The sequence below is a fragment of the Channa argus genome, chromosome 11 (assembly GCF_033026475.1).
Source record: "Channa argus isolate prfri chromosome 11, Channa argus male v1.0, whole genome shotgun sequence".
In the NCBI taxonomy this organism is placed as follows: Eukaryota; Metazoa; Chordata; class Actinopteri; order Anabantiformes; family Channidae; genus Channa; species Channa argus.
This window is the reverse complement of record NC_090207.1, coordinates 11,401,861-11,418,095: the sequence shown is the minus strand read 5'-3', so window position 1 is coordinate 11,418,095 and position 16,235 is coordinate 11,401,861. Positions and strand designations below refer to the sequence as shown.

Genomic DNA, 16,235 nt, shown 5'->3' with positions numbered 1-16,235 from the left:
GAGAGACAGTAGTTACATGAGTGATGACTAAACAAAGGCAGTACAAAAGAAGTCAAGTGAGTGTTTGATAGCTTATCTGACAGCACATATCAAAGAGGATTTTGGAACTTTTTAATGATAGCAAAATCTGGAGCAAAACAAATTCAATTTGCTGCATGCCACAAAGTCTCTATCTCTAGTTTTTTACTTTAACTTATCCCAACAGATTCAACTTTGTGCTATAAAATAAAATCACATATTTTGGTTGATTACGTATGTAAATTTTTTTCTGCTTAGCTAGTCAATTACATGTAAATCAAGTATAACTATGAGTTAACAAACATAAACTATTAATCTATTAGGGGTTTTGTTCACAGATCAATGATCATCCAATGAAAATCCGTTTAAACCCTAATTATCATCATACCATAATGTTTGGCAGATTTTACGTGTTGAGGTAAGCGGAAGTAAATAGTTAAAGTGATAAACAAAACTCTATCTAACTCTAATATATCTATTACAAATTATTAATGAAATTCATACATGCAGCTCTTATCTTCCTAGCGGCTCTTTATGATACACGAGTAGGTATATGAATCGGCACCAGGTTTAGGATTGTTCTGGCATAGTATCAGTCTTTACTTCAGTCTGCTGAATCAAAACACTGGAACTGTGTTTGGCATTATACTCACTGCACTAATGGCCAGTGCTGCCATTCTCAGTGACTCTTCAAAAGATCGGATGATATTGTGGGAACTCCAGTTTGAAGGCGGTCCTAATGTTTTGGCAACTCTATTTAAAATGATTAAGGGGGGAGAAAGGAAGACTTCATGGCAGGGCTGCTGTTTTGGATTGCATTAGATTGTACAGGTCAACTAATGAAGTAGCCAGTGATGACAGCAGTTGAAAACTGTTGTTTTACGTGTTGTCATTGAACAAGGACTCAGTAGTCTTAGTTATATTGAATTCTGTTGTAGCTAATGCATAGAGCATAACAAGTTCCACTGAAACTTTGATAAAGTGCACAAATATATAACATGCCTCTAAGCAAGTTTGTCTGTCAGAAAGGTGTTGTCTCCACACTGGGTCTCTCTCATCTGAAAGGCATATCACTAAGACTTAGTGTCTACAATTATTTTATACATGAAACGTGATCTGCCCTCCGAAAGAGCCTTCAGATGGGGTGTTGTGTGTATGTCTTTCTGTGTATTTCTTGGGAAGGGGGTTACATCCCAGACGTGTTACCACGGTGACAAGGTGCTCCCTGCCGCCGTCGGGTCTCGGCCAAGTTAGGCGCCATGGTGACCGAGTGGTGACAGACTTTGCGACGGGTCCGCTAGGACACCATGTTTGGGTCAACCTTAAAAACACACATAAGTCTGAAAGCACTGACGCATTCGCTCGCCACAGGCATCACATAATCCACTGAACCTGCCTTTGTCATTGGTTATGTGTGTCTATGAATGCATTATGTTTAACTAATAATAAAGGTAAATTTGTTTTCTAAAGCGGTAGAACATGATAGCCCCTACTTCTCTATTGCAGTGTGAATTTTTCTCGAGCTTTAATATCAGTTTTCTATTCAAAACATCTATTAAAATGTCCACAATAGTCATCTATTTTCATTGATGATATCGATCTGTTAGTGTGTGTGTGTATAAATTACTTGCTGGAGTCCTGGGATGGCCTGGTGATTTATGTTTCTGTGTTGCTGCATATGCACCAGTTGGTTGTGTGTGTGCGGCTGTGTGCATTTTCAGTACAAATACCTGCTAGTTGACATGTATGCAAAAACCTTAATAAAAACACAACAACAGGGAAAAACAAACAATGTCTATCTTAATGCACATTTTGATGTAACACAGACACACACATATATAAACATACATACTTATACACAGAAACCTTGACCAAGAGGACAGGAGAAAGCCACTGAGCCACAGAACCACTGTTTAAGCTCCCTGCTGTGAAGGGTCATGACCCCTATCAGACTCTGTGTCAGTCTGCCTATTATACCCTGGGTAGAGCACAACGACGCACACATACACACTTAAACACACGCACATACAGACACACAATGCTATAACTTACACGGTCTCCATGACGATGGTGGGGGCGGCAAGATGGCGCTGTGCTGGCTGCTGAAAAGTACCAACCTAAACATCATAATGTATTCACTGTAAATGAGCAAAATCTGTGAGTACATAGTACACAATGTTGGTGCAATTTTAGAGGCTTATGTAAAATGATATACTATGTCAAGAAAAGTTACTGTATATACATTCCATCTGATCTGATCTTTATTTAACTCAAAAGTTTAAAAAAACACAATGTGCCTAAACTAATAAAACATGAACAATCATATGTTTCTATGTCTTTAGACATTCTTTTTCTCGTTGCAGATGGAAAAACTAGGTGGAGCCCTGCTTTTAATAGCTGGATTAGCCTCCTTTGACAGTATTACCCTCTCAGAAGCACTTCTGGTAGCTGCATCAGATGTATCTCCAGAGTAATGGCTTCACAATAGTCAACACTCTGTGCTGTCTCTCTCCATTTCCACAGATGCATCATATAAGAAATGACATATGTCAAATCTGAAGCTTGTATGTAGTAACAATCATTCATTGTACAAATATCTGTAAAAAAAAATGAAGAGGACTGAGCTCTTTTTGTCTTTTTAATTTTAATGCTGAGAATATTTTTAAATGGAGTTGTTAGTCTATAAATCACAATAACATTTTTGACCATTTCTGATCTTCCTGAAGAATATCAACTTAGTGTTTATCTTTATATTTAGGATCAGCTTATAGAACCTCAAGTCATAACAAAACAGAGTAAACAGACTGAAAGATTGGGCCAATTCCCGGATTATCTCAAATGTTCCCTTCCATTGGATTGTAACTGCCTTATACTGTAGCTTTGTTTCTACTGTACTGTTATCTTTCTCTAGATTATTTTCATGTTATTGTACTGTATCTTTGTTATTATCAAAGTATTCTGTTTTTATTGCTAATAATGTTTAAATTTGTCCCCTCAAAAGTGGGAACTCATCATCAGTTACAACTGACTCAACAGGCTTCATCTGAGTGTCGAGTCAGGTGGGGACTAAGTTAGTTTTGGATGACAGGCAAAACATTACATAGCTCTTGTCCTAGCCAGTGTCACAGGGATCCCACTAAAGGATTTCCTGTTCTTTTCTATCCTGACGAACTCTAATCTAGTTCACTCTAATAAACTTTTTATCAAAGACCTATCTCCCAAAGGGAGCTGGAGGCTTAGCACATAAGAGTTTATCTGTAAAGGACCTCAGACAGCAACAATAATCACAGCTGTTCAAATCAGTAAAAACTGTATTGCCCTCATATCATGGTCCTCTGTGAGAGGAAATATAGAAGTCACAAAGGGAGAATACCATTCCACACTGGCTGGTTAACATCACAAACTGGTATCTCATCTCAGATGATGTGTATCTGCTGCCCCCCTTTGATCAGTAAATAAATGACAAATGTGAGTGTAGTGCTGTATAGCATACAGAAACAGGTGAATTTGGCTAACTGTAATAGAAATAAAATTTATTTGGAAAACAAATCCCTTTAAACAGATTTGGTTATGGACCACTGCAAATTCTGTCCTCTTTACCAAGCATCAGTGAGCAGTGTAGGCATAGACTGAACGATCCACACATGGAAATAATGTGCTTACATTTAATCTTGCACGTCTAGCATATTGGATTTCCTTAGTTATTCTTACTCCACAGTATCTCCAGGATTCTATACTCCGCAAAGAGTATAGAAACCAGCGTAAGGTAAATGTAAGTGCTTTGTCTTCACTTTCATAACTGCTTTTTGACCTCAAGTCGAGATAGTTCACCTCTTATTCTTATTTACGCCACAGGAATGCGCTAATTTGCCACAAAGTAGCATCAAACGATCAACACAACGTTTAGGACAACGTAAAAAACGACGAGTAGGCTAAAGTAGTCGCAGGGATATGGGAGGAAAAAGGCAATGAGTGTATGGATTTTAAGAATTCAATCTATTAAACACATTATTTTAGTACAGGAACGGAAGTGGGTTTCAGTGTAATATCTTGACTCACCGATTAATTCCCGCCCACCTTTTCCTTTGACCAATCAGCGCATCCGGAACACCGACACAGCATCCTCCGGGGTCGGTGGAGTTCGCGGGAAACCGGTGTTGTAACAAGAATTATTGTACACGACTCAAAAGGCTTTTCTTCATACAAAATCAACGTGTTATTAGTCGAACTGTTTTAAATTCTTACTATTAAAAACGGGGCAGCGACATTTTTAAATCACTGCCTTTTAATGACGGATGTCACGGCTGCTGTATGCTAACATCCGACGCTAGTTAGCTAGGTTGTCACATTGGCTAACAGTAATTTTGTGTTTCATGCGACTGCAGAGAGAAAACACTGCGGACTAGAAAGAGACAAAGAGCTGCCGCTGTTAAGAGCGTAATAGATTGTTAAAAATGAGTATGTTTAATTTAGACCGCTTTCGATTTGACAAGAATGTAACGACGGCACCGAACAAAGACCAGGATAACGGCTCCCAAAGTCCAGAATCAGAGAAGGAGAACAAGCCAGGTAACTAGCAGATGTTAAAGCTAGCCTAGGCTGCTCATATCCAGATGTGTCAGTTATGCTATTGTTAGCAGCGGTTAAGTAACATGGCCTATGTTAACGTGCTGTCTTGTGCTGCTGGTCAAAATGACTTTTATTTCCCATTGTTATACAGGGGAAGGTACAGTAGAGAGCAGAGTTGGCAGTAAACAAGTTGACAACTCAAACAACACAGTACTCACATACCGCGTGTCATTACAAGTTGCGTTAATCGATTTACGAATTGGCCGAGGCAATGTCACTGCACCCAGACATTAAATATCAAATCTGAAGAAATTATAATTGCACGTTAAACGGTAATTTAGTACCTAACAGTAGTTAGGTATTAGTGGCATGATCTAGCAAATTATGCATAATCTTTTGTACATATCCATTATATTTATTTTACTGGAGGAAGCAGATAGGTTCCTATTGAAATAATGTAGTTTCTTACAGGGAGTTTGACTTGTGGACACATGACAGTTTTTCTCCTGTATCACTCAAATTCCTCTTATTACTGCACTTACCATGTGCATTAATAGAGCCAAGCCCAAAGCCTACAGTGTTTGTAACTTTAAACGGTGCCATACTTTTTCATGAGAGGCAAGGATCAACATTGTTTTCTTTCATCTACTACTGCTTTGAATTCATCTGCTAACTGGCATTAACTAATTTGCTGTACAGCTCAGAAGAAACCTGTGAAAGCCCAACCAAAATCTCATGCTCGAGGAGTGGTTTTTGAGGAAGTTCTTACTGTTGACCTAGAGGAGGATGAGGTCATTTCTATACCAAAAGCCAAGGTCTCATCACCCAAAAAATCCAAGTAAGTGACAACATTTCTTTTCACATTTTAGCTGATTCATATTGTTTACCATGTCTTTGTCTTTCTTTTATAGGTATCCTGTTGGCAAATCATCAAAAAATGTGGTATCAGATCATACAGATGAAGAGGACAATGAATTAGAAGAAAAAATGGCCAAACTGCTGGAGTTGTTTCCTCAGTTGACAAGAAAGGAGCTGCTAGAGGTGAAACAAGATAATACAGAGGCGTAACAAAGTTTTAGCACATAACACTTTACTAAAATATATATATATGCAAGATATATGATAATTTATCTTAATAGCTTTTACTAGTTCAGCTTGAGGCTAAACATGATAAACTGTTTAATTTATACCATTTTTAGTTTTTTAATCTTTTAATTTTTTTTATTTTGCACCTCATTGTTTACCATTTTCAGGTCATTGGGAGCACAAGTACGTTGGATGGTGCTGTAGCTGCCTGCCTTCTAAAATTTGATAATAAAGAAGGTAAAAAAAAAAACTGTGTTTTATAAGAAAATGACAATACTCAACCTGCATTTCCACATGAACAGTTAAGCACTTTCCTTTAAGGTATTAAACATGAAGAATGCTTGGTTTGTGGTTGGAGAAAAAAAAAATCATCAGTTGTCTACAAAAATCCCTAAAGCCCAGTTTTATGGAGGAGACTTGTAGATTTGCTTTGTAGTGGTAATGATAATTTCAGTCATGTTGGTTTATACCCAAGGCCACAAACCAAACCTGAAGCAATGAGGTGTTTCTAAATGAATAATAATATTCCCAGGTCTGGGAAAAATGTCACATAAAGCTGTGCTATGCGCTAAAAATTATATTTGACTAGTTGAGAACTTTTGAAAACACTGGCTGTCTTGTCCTTTTAGCCCTGGGCCAGGGCAGAAAGAGAAAGCAGGATGGATCTAGCGGTTCTCAGGACAGTGCTGAAATTCAACCCAGCAAGAAACGTAGATCATCAGTGGTAAGAATAATAATTCTACAACTATTATCATTTAAAATAATATTTGTATATTGTTTAAACATTCAACATTTTTTATATTTGTATTTGTAAATAAGCCAAGTATTTGCTCTATTGTACTATTTTACACTGTTAACTGTTAATGAGTATTAAAGCATAGTGGAGTTGAACAGTGGCAAGCATTGTGAAAGAACAATCAAATGAATTGTATGTGAGGATGATGATATGAACACAAATATTATATATTATATATTTTGAGCTATCAGTTCAAAATCTCTTTGGCAGTTTCCTGTCAGTTAACATTTTCACTTTCTTGTATATAAATGAAAAGGTCTCTGATGAAGAGGATAATGAAGCTAAAAAGCCAAGCTGGGACAAGCAAGAAGCCATGGTAAAAAAACTGCAGAAGAAGTTTCCTGACCAGGACAAAGAGGTAGAGAGTCTTTCTCTAAAACACATCAAGCCATTTTCTTTTGAGATACATTTTAGTCCGATTTGATTTTACTCTCTGAAACTTGAAATGTCTGTATATACTGTGACGGATTCACCGTCACATGAAAATTAAATCTGTTGGGCCTGTTCACCCGAATCTTATTCAGAAACAGCTGGTATATGTATAAGGAAAAATAGAAATTACCAAACTATCAAGCAAAATGCGTTGATGGCATTCATTTCTTCTTGTCAAACTATGGGAAGTAAAGAACACTAGTCTATCTGGGAAATAACTTTGACATACCAGGGCACATAAGTCAATTAAAAGTCTTTGATTAAAATGCACACACCCAACCAACTGGTGCATATGCAGCAACACAGAAACATAAATCACCAGGCCATCCCAGGACTCCAGCAAGTGATTAATACACATACTAACAGATTGATATCATCAATGAATATTTTGAAGGCTGACTGTGGAAATGGTGGATATGTCTGTCTTGTTGTAGGAGCTGAGGATGGTGCTCCAGGAACATTACTGGAATGTTGAGGATGCTCTGCAAGTTCTTCAGATGTTTTCAGACCCAGGTGTGAACGCAACAGCTTCCATCTAAATCTAGTCATCTTTTCATTAACTTTACCCACATGTGTACATTTGTTTTTCACTTTCTCACCTTCAGATGTTGCTATAGACTGTTGTTGTTGATGTTTTATTTCTTGTTTTTAGATAATACCAGCTTTAGCTCACCTGAATCGGATGAAAAGAAATCCAACAAATCAAAGAGCAAGTACAAGTCGAGCAGGAACCACAGAGATCGGCATCGCCTCACAAATCATGGAGACAGTAAAAAGAAAACAGATCGTAAACACTCCAGAGACCATAGAAATATCAGTGAAACAGAGGGAAGCAGTACAGTTGACACAGATGCTACGAAGGACAGTGAAGATGATTCAGACTCAGAGGGCAGCAAACCCCCTAAAGTTTCCACTCTGTCTTCATGGATTACAAAAAATTCTGCTTCATCCGTGTCTTCATCTTCATCTGTCAAGAAAACCTCTACCTCTAACATCCCAAAGCCCTCCTCGTCTTCCTCGGCCGCCCAGATGCTTTCGAGATTTGCCAGTGGCACCAGTATAGCTAAGAAGCAGGCAGCTGAGAGAAGGAGAAAGGCACGTGCTTCAGATGAACATGTGAGTTCTGAGGATGAGAACGATAATGAGGAGGACACTGTTAGTAGCGAGTTTGAGGACTCGGATGATGAGCTGGACTCTAAAGGTGGCATGACAGAACTGAAGAAGGAGATGCTCTCATTCTTCCAGGATGCGTCGATAGATGAACTTTCGCTGATCGCTGGCTGTTCTGTTAAAAAGGCCCAGAAGATAGTGGAACTCAGACCATTTCAGAGCTGGCAAAGCCTGGTAAGAGACTGTGTGTGTCTGTGTTTCTGAACAGCATAAGAAATGTAATTTAGACATAATGCACATGATTCCTTGAGTTATCAATGGAGAAAGGCGAACAGAAGAAATATATCTGAGAGCTACAGTCAGTCATAGTCCGAAATGATCCAACTGATCACCTGGAAAATGTCTTTGTGATTTTTTAAGAGTACTTCACCACCTGAAATATCTGGACCGAAGTTTTCAGAAACTTTTTATTTTTTTTCTAAATATCTATATATTATCAGAGAGAAGTCATTAATTGTAATAATGTTTAGCACATGTTCTGTTTTTTTGCCATTTCCATACGCAATGTAGTGACAGGTAGTGTTTTCTTCTGTGAAATATGTCTTTAATGTGATCTTAAAACTATTCTGTCACCTTTTGCATGTATAAAACCTAAATACTTGACAAGACACTTTACTCTCCAATGACTTATGTTTAGTGACCATGATTTAAGTCAGTGATTCTTTATTGGATTATATCAAGATTTTTCACTGTATTAACTTTAATGTGCCTTAATGCTTAACAGCCACTGTCTGAACCCTGGACATGTTGTAATAATACATTCTTTTATTTTCAGGTTGACGTCTTCCACAAGGACAACGGACTTTCGGAGGAGTTAATGTTGGGCTGCAGAGTAGTCCTCAAAGAGAGGAAGGTTGTTCTGGGGTTGATGTCCAAATGTGAGACCATCTCCTCAAAAATGGTCAAACAGGTCACTGGGGTGATGGACAAAGGCACAGGGGCAATGAAACAGCCCAGAATACTCAACAGCCAGTGAGTTAAATGTACTCATAATATAATTAACAGTGTCTGAAATAAGTCCCGGACACTTTTAAGCCAGTTTACACAGTTTCAGAAAGGCTTATATGTTGTTTTAACACGTAGACGTATGACTATATACTTTGTCTTATTCTTTTGTAATATAAATTTATAGTAACCTTTTTCTGATGTGTTTTGGGTGCTTAAAACATACCAATTAACTTATCAATTAACTTGTTAGGACTTATCTGGGGTGACTGTGGCTACGGAGGTATAGTAGTTGTCAACCAATCCCAAGGTTGTTTGTTCGATTCCCGGCTCCTCCAGTCAAATGTCGAAGTGTCCTAGAGCTAGACACTGAGTGTAGGCCAGCTGCGTAGCAGCTCCCCCATCAGTGTTTAAGTGTGTGTGAGATTGTCAATGGATGAATGAGAAGCAGTGTAAAGTGCTTTGGGTACCAACAGGGTAGAAAGGCTCTATATAGGTGCATATCATTTACCTATTGTCTGTGACCTGCATTGTTTTTGTAAAATTGAGAGATCAAATTCTTTTGTTCAGCCTGTTATTGGTTGTCCTTTAGGTTCCAGTTGAAACCCTATCAGCTGATTGGCCTAAAGTGGCTGCTGCTTCTGCATGAGCACAAACTGAGTGGAATCCTTGCTGATGAAATGGTAAGAAAAGCAGCCTGGGGTGAGGCCAAGTGTACTACTGACATTTCTGAGGTGCTGAAACATATGCAAATAACCTTAGATGTCATGACAGGCCAAGTAGGACACAGTTGAATCAATAAGTGCTATTTTGTTTCTGGAGTGTTTTGAGTGAAAATGTGGCCATTGTGCAGGTGAATAAACAAAAAGTACAGGGAAGAAAAGTATTTTTTTAGCTTCAACATGGTTTTAGAAGTGAAAACTTTAAGTAACAAAGTAGCTTAACTTTGTTAATTAAAACTGCAGTATTTTTGTTGTTTATATTGGTAGTATGTGGTCTGAAACACAGAAGTGCAAATGTCTTTTTTGTTTGTTCACCTGGCTGTTTATTCATGTTTTTGTGTTTACATGTATCGGTTTCCTCTCTTTTCCACTTCTTTTCTAAGGGTTTGGGTAAAACTATACAGGCTATAGCATTTCTGGCCCAGTTATACCAGAATGGAATTGAAGGTCCTCACCTCATCACTGTGCCGTCCTCTACACTGGGTAAAGTACCTCCAAAAACACTTTTTTTTTTAAAACTTGCATAGTATATAATTTATGTCATACATTTGGTTTGAGAGAAAGCTGTTTGTAAGAAAAAAATGGCCGTTGCTCTATTGTATTTAAATGCATTTATTTAATTTGCCATTGATAATAAAATACGATTGTGTCTATTCACGTTGTCTGTACTAAACTTCTTTAAATCCTGTTTTGTTAAAGTGCTACTTAAACATTCAGTTGTATGTTTGTGATTTTACTGTTCTCATTCCCTCTTTCATGTAGATAACTGGGTCAGAGAGCTGAAACTGTGGTGTCCAAGCTTCAAAGTTTTAGTCTATTATGGTAACCATGCTCTTTTCACTCTTTTTAATTTGAAATGTCTCATGTTTTTCTCCCTCTGTCCTTAAACATTCACTATAGTAAAGCAAGCTGAATGGACTCTTTCAATAGTAGCACTGTAATAAAACCCAACAATAAGTTACATTGGTAGGTGGAAAATGGAACCGGAAAGTCCAGTTTAGGCTAATGAAACCTAAAGGCAAAAACCTGCAGTGTGCGTTCCTCTGAGGCAAAGTTTCTGTGTGAAAAAATAAAAATAAATAAATAAGTAAACAAACAAACCCCCCTGTGTGTTCTTGCAGCTGTTTTATTTATCAATCCCTTTTTGTCTATCTGTTCTATACAGGATCTATGGAGGACCGTCGCTACCTCAGACACGATATCCTCAATGAAGACGTTGAGTTTGATGTCATTGTGACCACGTGAGCAGACACGCAGACATTCCATATTCAATTCTATAGATCATTAAAGTAAAGGAACTCCAAAAAGACTTTGTTCTCCTTGTGTCTGATATGCTCAACAGGTACAACTTGGCCATAGGAAATGATAATGACCGCAGCCTTTTCCGTAAGCTGCGCCTGAAATATGCTGTGTTTGATGAAGGTCACATGCTCAAGAACATGAACTCTCTGCGTTACCGCCACCTTATGGCTATTAATGTTAGTTTCTTGACAAATTTTCGTTCATTTTTATTAACCGTTCCCCCACTACGCCCACCCAATTTTGTGGTGACTTCATATTAGTGGTTGACTTATTTTTTATTTTTATTTTTTTTCCCCCATGTATGTAGGCAGAGCATCGCTTGCTGCTGACAGGAACCCCCCTACAGAACAACCTCTTGGAGCTCATTTCTCTTCTGAACTTCATTATGCCTTCTATGTTCTCCAGCTCCACTACACAGCTGTCCAAAATGTTTTCTATGGTGAGTGTTTTTCACCAGATGCTCTGTATGTTTTGGGGTAGCTGCACCAATTGAAGCTGGTTGCCACCAAACAACTGCATGCCCAACATCTGGAAATCTATGCCTGCTTTTACCTTGTTGAATACCTAAATATTATTGAGTTATATATATTAATGAAATGTTTAGATATAAAGACATGATTTTGAATCCTAATGATGTAGTCACTTATTTTTAAACATTGCATTGTGTCAGAAATCCCACGAGGAGCAGAGTCGCTTTGAGAGGGATCGTATTTCACAGGCCAAACTCATCATGAAACCTTTTATCCTCCGAAGAGTCAAGAGCGAGGTGAGTACAAATGGCAAAAAGTATGAATTTGTATTGTTTAATTATTATACTGTATAACTTATTCTCCCAGCTTGGTGAATTTCTGGATATTTTTAACCTGCTGAGCAAAATTCATCTCTGCATGCAACTTTGTTGAAAAACTTTAATAGGAAAGAAAAGTAATGAACTCCTCTATCCAGGCAGTTGTATGCTTATTTTGCTATTTTTCTGAAACAAATTTTCACTGTCACACAAACAGTTTTAATTTTTAAAAACCGTTGTAAAGGATTGTGAATAACAAATGGTATTTTTTTTCCTTTTACTCCAGGTCCTCAAGCAGCTGCCAGCTAAGGAAGAGAAAATAGAGTTCTGCTCAATGAGTGAAAAACAGCAGGTTCTCTACCAGACCCTCTTCAAAAAGCTGGGAAGTTCAACTAACGGCGAGAGTAGGTCCCATTTAATTGGCTGCAGTTACTCTATTCTATGTTAGAACAATATTTTAAACCAATAATACAAATTGCAGTTTGCATTTAAATTCACTTATGCCTTTTCTCTACAGAGCGTGAGTTGTGTAATGTGATGATGCAGTTAAGGAAAATGGCCAACCACCCTCTGCTGCATAGACAATATTATACCACAGAAAAGCTTAAAGCCATGAGCAAACTTATGCTCAAGGTCAGTCTTCCTCTCTGACAGGCCGTGTGTGTGTGTGTGTGTGTGTTATGTTTATATAAATGAAAATAGAGGGTAATTATGTTGATAGCATTAGTGCTAACTAAAATAACTTTATTACTAGATAAAAATAGCAAAAATTGCTTATGTTGATAGAACTGTTTTCAGTGTTTATTTTTATTGGCTTCTTTATCTATTCTAACAGAATACAACAGAAAATAACGCCTCTACTGTTATTGTACAAGTGCAATTTGTCTGCTCCCACGTGTTCAATGTGTCCTCCATACTTCTTGCTCACAGGAACCAACTCACTTTGATGCAGATGCTGCCCTGATTCAGGAGGACATGGAAGTGATGTCAGACTTTGAGCTGCATCGACTGTGTCAGCAGTACTCGTCCATCAGCTCCTACCAGCTTGAAAACAATCTCCTGCTTGACTCAGGGAAATTCCACCACCTCACCGAGCTGCTAGCCTCACTTAAAAACAAGGTAAATGCAGTTATACAGAAACCTTTTGTTACTCAGTCAGTACATTCAGCATTTTGTTTTGTTTTGCACAGATAAAACATGATATAACCTGTCCTCTCATTATACAGGGTGACCGAGTGGTATTATTCAGTCAGTTCACCATGATGCTGGACATTGTGGAAGTGCTGCTGAAACATCTCAACCATCGTTATGTCCGACTAGATGGATCCACACCCATAGCTGACAGGTCAGAGTCCCACATCAATTTAGCCAGGAAGGCTACACAGACACTGTACACAACAGTATCACGAAAAACCTCTTCCTATTAATTTAAAATCTGATAAAAGACTAATAATAACCTTGCTGCATATGGTTTGATTCTTGCTATTATGCAGCATCCTTCACAATGGACTTATTGCCTTTGCAAACATTTGGATTTTGATAAAGTAATATACTGACTTCCTTCAGAGTGAAAAGGCTTATCACATTGAAGAAAATGAAACTATGTTGTCATTTAACTCTGGCATCGTATGATGTGTCAGATGTAATGGCTAAAATTATGGCTTTGTTCTGCAGGATTGTTTTGATCGATGAGTTCAACACGGACCCTGACATATTTGTATTCCTGTTGTCAACACGTGCTGGTGGTCTGGGCATCAACCTAACCTCAGCTAATGTTGTCATCCTACATGACATTGACTGCAATCCCTACAATGACAAACAGGCAGAGGACAGGTGTCACCGTGTAGGCCAGACAAGGTGAGATGACATGAATTAATAATACTGTTTTTCTGGGATAACTTCTCCTTAACCAGGTCTTATAATTTGAATTTCCTCTCATCAGCAGTCACGTGAAAACAATTCTGATATATGCATACTGATTCTGATATGGTTACAAAGGGTTAAAAAAAAGACATCACAGGACCTCTTAATAAAAATGTTTCCCTTCAGAAAAGTGTTAACGTATAGATTTACTGTAATGACTAACATGCATCACCATTTGTCAGGACTGTACAGGTGATTAAGCTAATAAGTAAGGACAGTATAGAAGATTGCATGCTGCGGTTGAGCCACAAGAAACTGAAGCTAGAGCAAGACATGACTGCTGCTGAACAAGGTGAGCAGATATGTACACACATGCACGCACACTCTGATAACTGTAGTAAATTGATTAAGCTGAGACTTTTTGGTTTGCACAGGTAAGAAATTGAGAAGTTAATTTAATAGGAAACACTTGATGCCTTGTGCAAAGTAAGAAAGTCAGAACTAAAGACAACAAGTAGGTAATTTTAATATTCATCAGAGCCCAGGCCCTAGTAATGCACATAGTTCTCTGAAACAGAGTATTTACCTCGCCAGATGAACCAGAATGAGCACATTCTAGAGGTAGTACTACCTTCATGTGCAGCTTTAATAGTAGTGAGCTTTGCTCAGAATTAACAGAAGCGTTTAATAACTCGGGTCCGTAAAAACTGCCTAAAAAGAACCACAACTGTAATAAGAGAACCATGATGGCTTGTTTTCTCGCACATTATAACTGAACTGTTAAAACAAGAGAGGCTGATGTATGTCACATGAGAGAAAAGTAACGCCAGACTTTAGTTAGAAAATTGTGTTTTCCACGAAGAGACCTGAAGAGTCTTACTGAGCTGGAGGCAGCAAGAACTCTGACAGAGATGGCTCCTATGTAGTTCTCTATGGAGGAAAAACCCAGGGTCTTTCTTGGCTGCCATTTATTAGAAGAGATAAACTATGAATATATATATATATATATATATATATATATATATATATATATATATATATATATATATTCAGAAATCAGTCTAAAACTGTTAGAAGAGTAGTTTTTCTGATGAACACTTCATTGTACCCTGAATCTCATTAAACATCATGTTAGTTTGCAGGCCAACGTGTAAGCAGTAAGTGTAGAGCTTCACATATTGCTCTAATATGCATTTGCCCAAACCTTATATTGTTTGAAGTCAAACACTTCGTTTTTGAATGAATAACAAATGGAAAAATTAAGCATTATTTGTTCTTTAGGTAATGAAGGGACCATACCTGAAGACATGGCATCTTTGCTGAAAGCCTCACTGGGACTATGATTCACAAACACATGAAACATGAGAGTGTAACAGTACATTTTTGATGACATTGCTTTTATTCTGGGGAGGCTTGAGTGTTCTGACTGAATAAACACCATTTCGTGTCTATACTGGAAAACTACTGCCATGCTGGCATACAAAATGATAGGTATTTGATAGTATCCTGTGCAGCATTGTAGTTGTGCCTGAAAACTTTTTGTTTTTTTGTTACTTGAGTTTAATATCAGTGTGTATATGTATACATAGGCTAAACAAAACAAATTGCCTTTTTAAATAATTTGCACTTGATGTGTTAGTATGTGAGAGGGGTCAATGCTGTTGAAACTTGAAAAAAAAAACATGTTTAAAGGTGGTTTGGACTGATCTTCTAAACACTGCATGTTCTGGAGTGAACTTTGTGATACTCCTAATATTATGACTGAAACAAAGTTTTACAATTTAAATTCCCATAACCCCTGTAATGTAAGTGCTGCCTTGTGTTATTTATATATGCTGGCTTTAAATAGCCATTTACATTGATTTCCCCTGCTGCCATTCCTGATCAAACCTTTCAGCAGTTGTGGTCACATAAAAAGTCAAGTTAATACAGTTCAAGAAGTTCTAGTTATCCGTCACTGTATATTTTGTTTTTCCCAACACAGATGCGTTTAGTACACAAAACTCAGTTTTTTTTATCGTGTAAAACTATTCTTGGACAAGAAACTCTAACGCAGAAAGTTTTACACAAATATGGTGCTCCAGTTGGTTTTGACTCGGTTTTTTAATCTTGAGCAAAGCCACACAATGGATAATTGCAGCTACCGCATTGTGTACTGTATAGGTGACAATTGTGTTGTAAGTGTGAAAGTGTTACTGTAAAAGCTTTTACTAAGGCATTTGTATGTTTTTTAGGTTCCTGTTTAAACTGAATAATAAATATTTGAATAAATAGAAGTGTGATCAGTATTCAACAGTTTTTTAAAATATGTATAAATGATTCACCTGCTGCTAAACCACTAGCAAACAATGCAGCCAAACTTCTGCATACATGCTTTTTTCTGATTTAAATAAAATATAATGCTAACAAATACAAATGTCTCAAAACGCAGTTCTAGAAATCTTCACGTGGATTTCAACTGAATTAGTATATTTGTGTCTAAGTACATGTTTAACCTTGTTATCTGTTGTGAGAATACTGTATACCTTTGCATCAGGCATAGGAC

General features: G+C 37.5%; 1 protein-coding gene across 2 annotated transcripts; it reads left to right on the top strand.

Annotated features, from left to right (window-relative positions):
• Window positions 1-4,117: 4,117 nt before the first annotated feature.
• smarcad1a (SWI/SNF-related, matrix-associated actin-dependent regulator of chromatin, subfamily a, containing DEAD/H box 1 a) lies at window positions 4,118-15,966 on the top strand. 2 transcript variants are annotated; one of them, XM_067521322.1, is made up of 23 exons: window positions 4,118-4,587; window positions 5,287-5,425; window positions 5,499-5,628; window positions 5,841-5,910; window positions 6,303-6,397; window positions 6,726-6,827; window positions 7,336-7,414; window positions 7,554-8,245; window positions 8,847-9,043; window positions 9,609-9,699; window positions 10,122-10,221; window positions 10,501-10,560; window positions 10,904-10,979; window positions 11,081-11,216; window positions 11,348-11,479; window positions 11,711-11,806; window positions 12,114-12,231; window positions 12,345-12,460; window positions 12,758-12,946; window positions 13,054-13,172; window positions 13,502-13,684; window positions 13,933-14,042; window positions 14,972-15,966. In XM_067521322.1, exons 1-23 carry the CDS (start codon window positions 4,473-4,475, stop codon window positions 15,031-15,033), a joined length of 3,207 nt encoding a protein of 1,068 aa, XP_067377423.1. In that variant the 5' UTR covers window positions 4,118-4,472; the 3' UTR covers window positions 15,034-15,966. The 2 variants fall into 2 exon arrangements, with proteins under 2 accessions (XP_067377423.1, XP_067377424.1); XM_067521323.1 differs by lacking the exon at window positions 13,933-14,042.
• The last annotated feature ends 269 nt before the right edge of the window (window positions 15,967-16,235 follow it).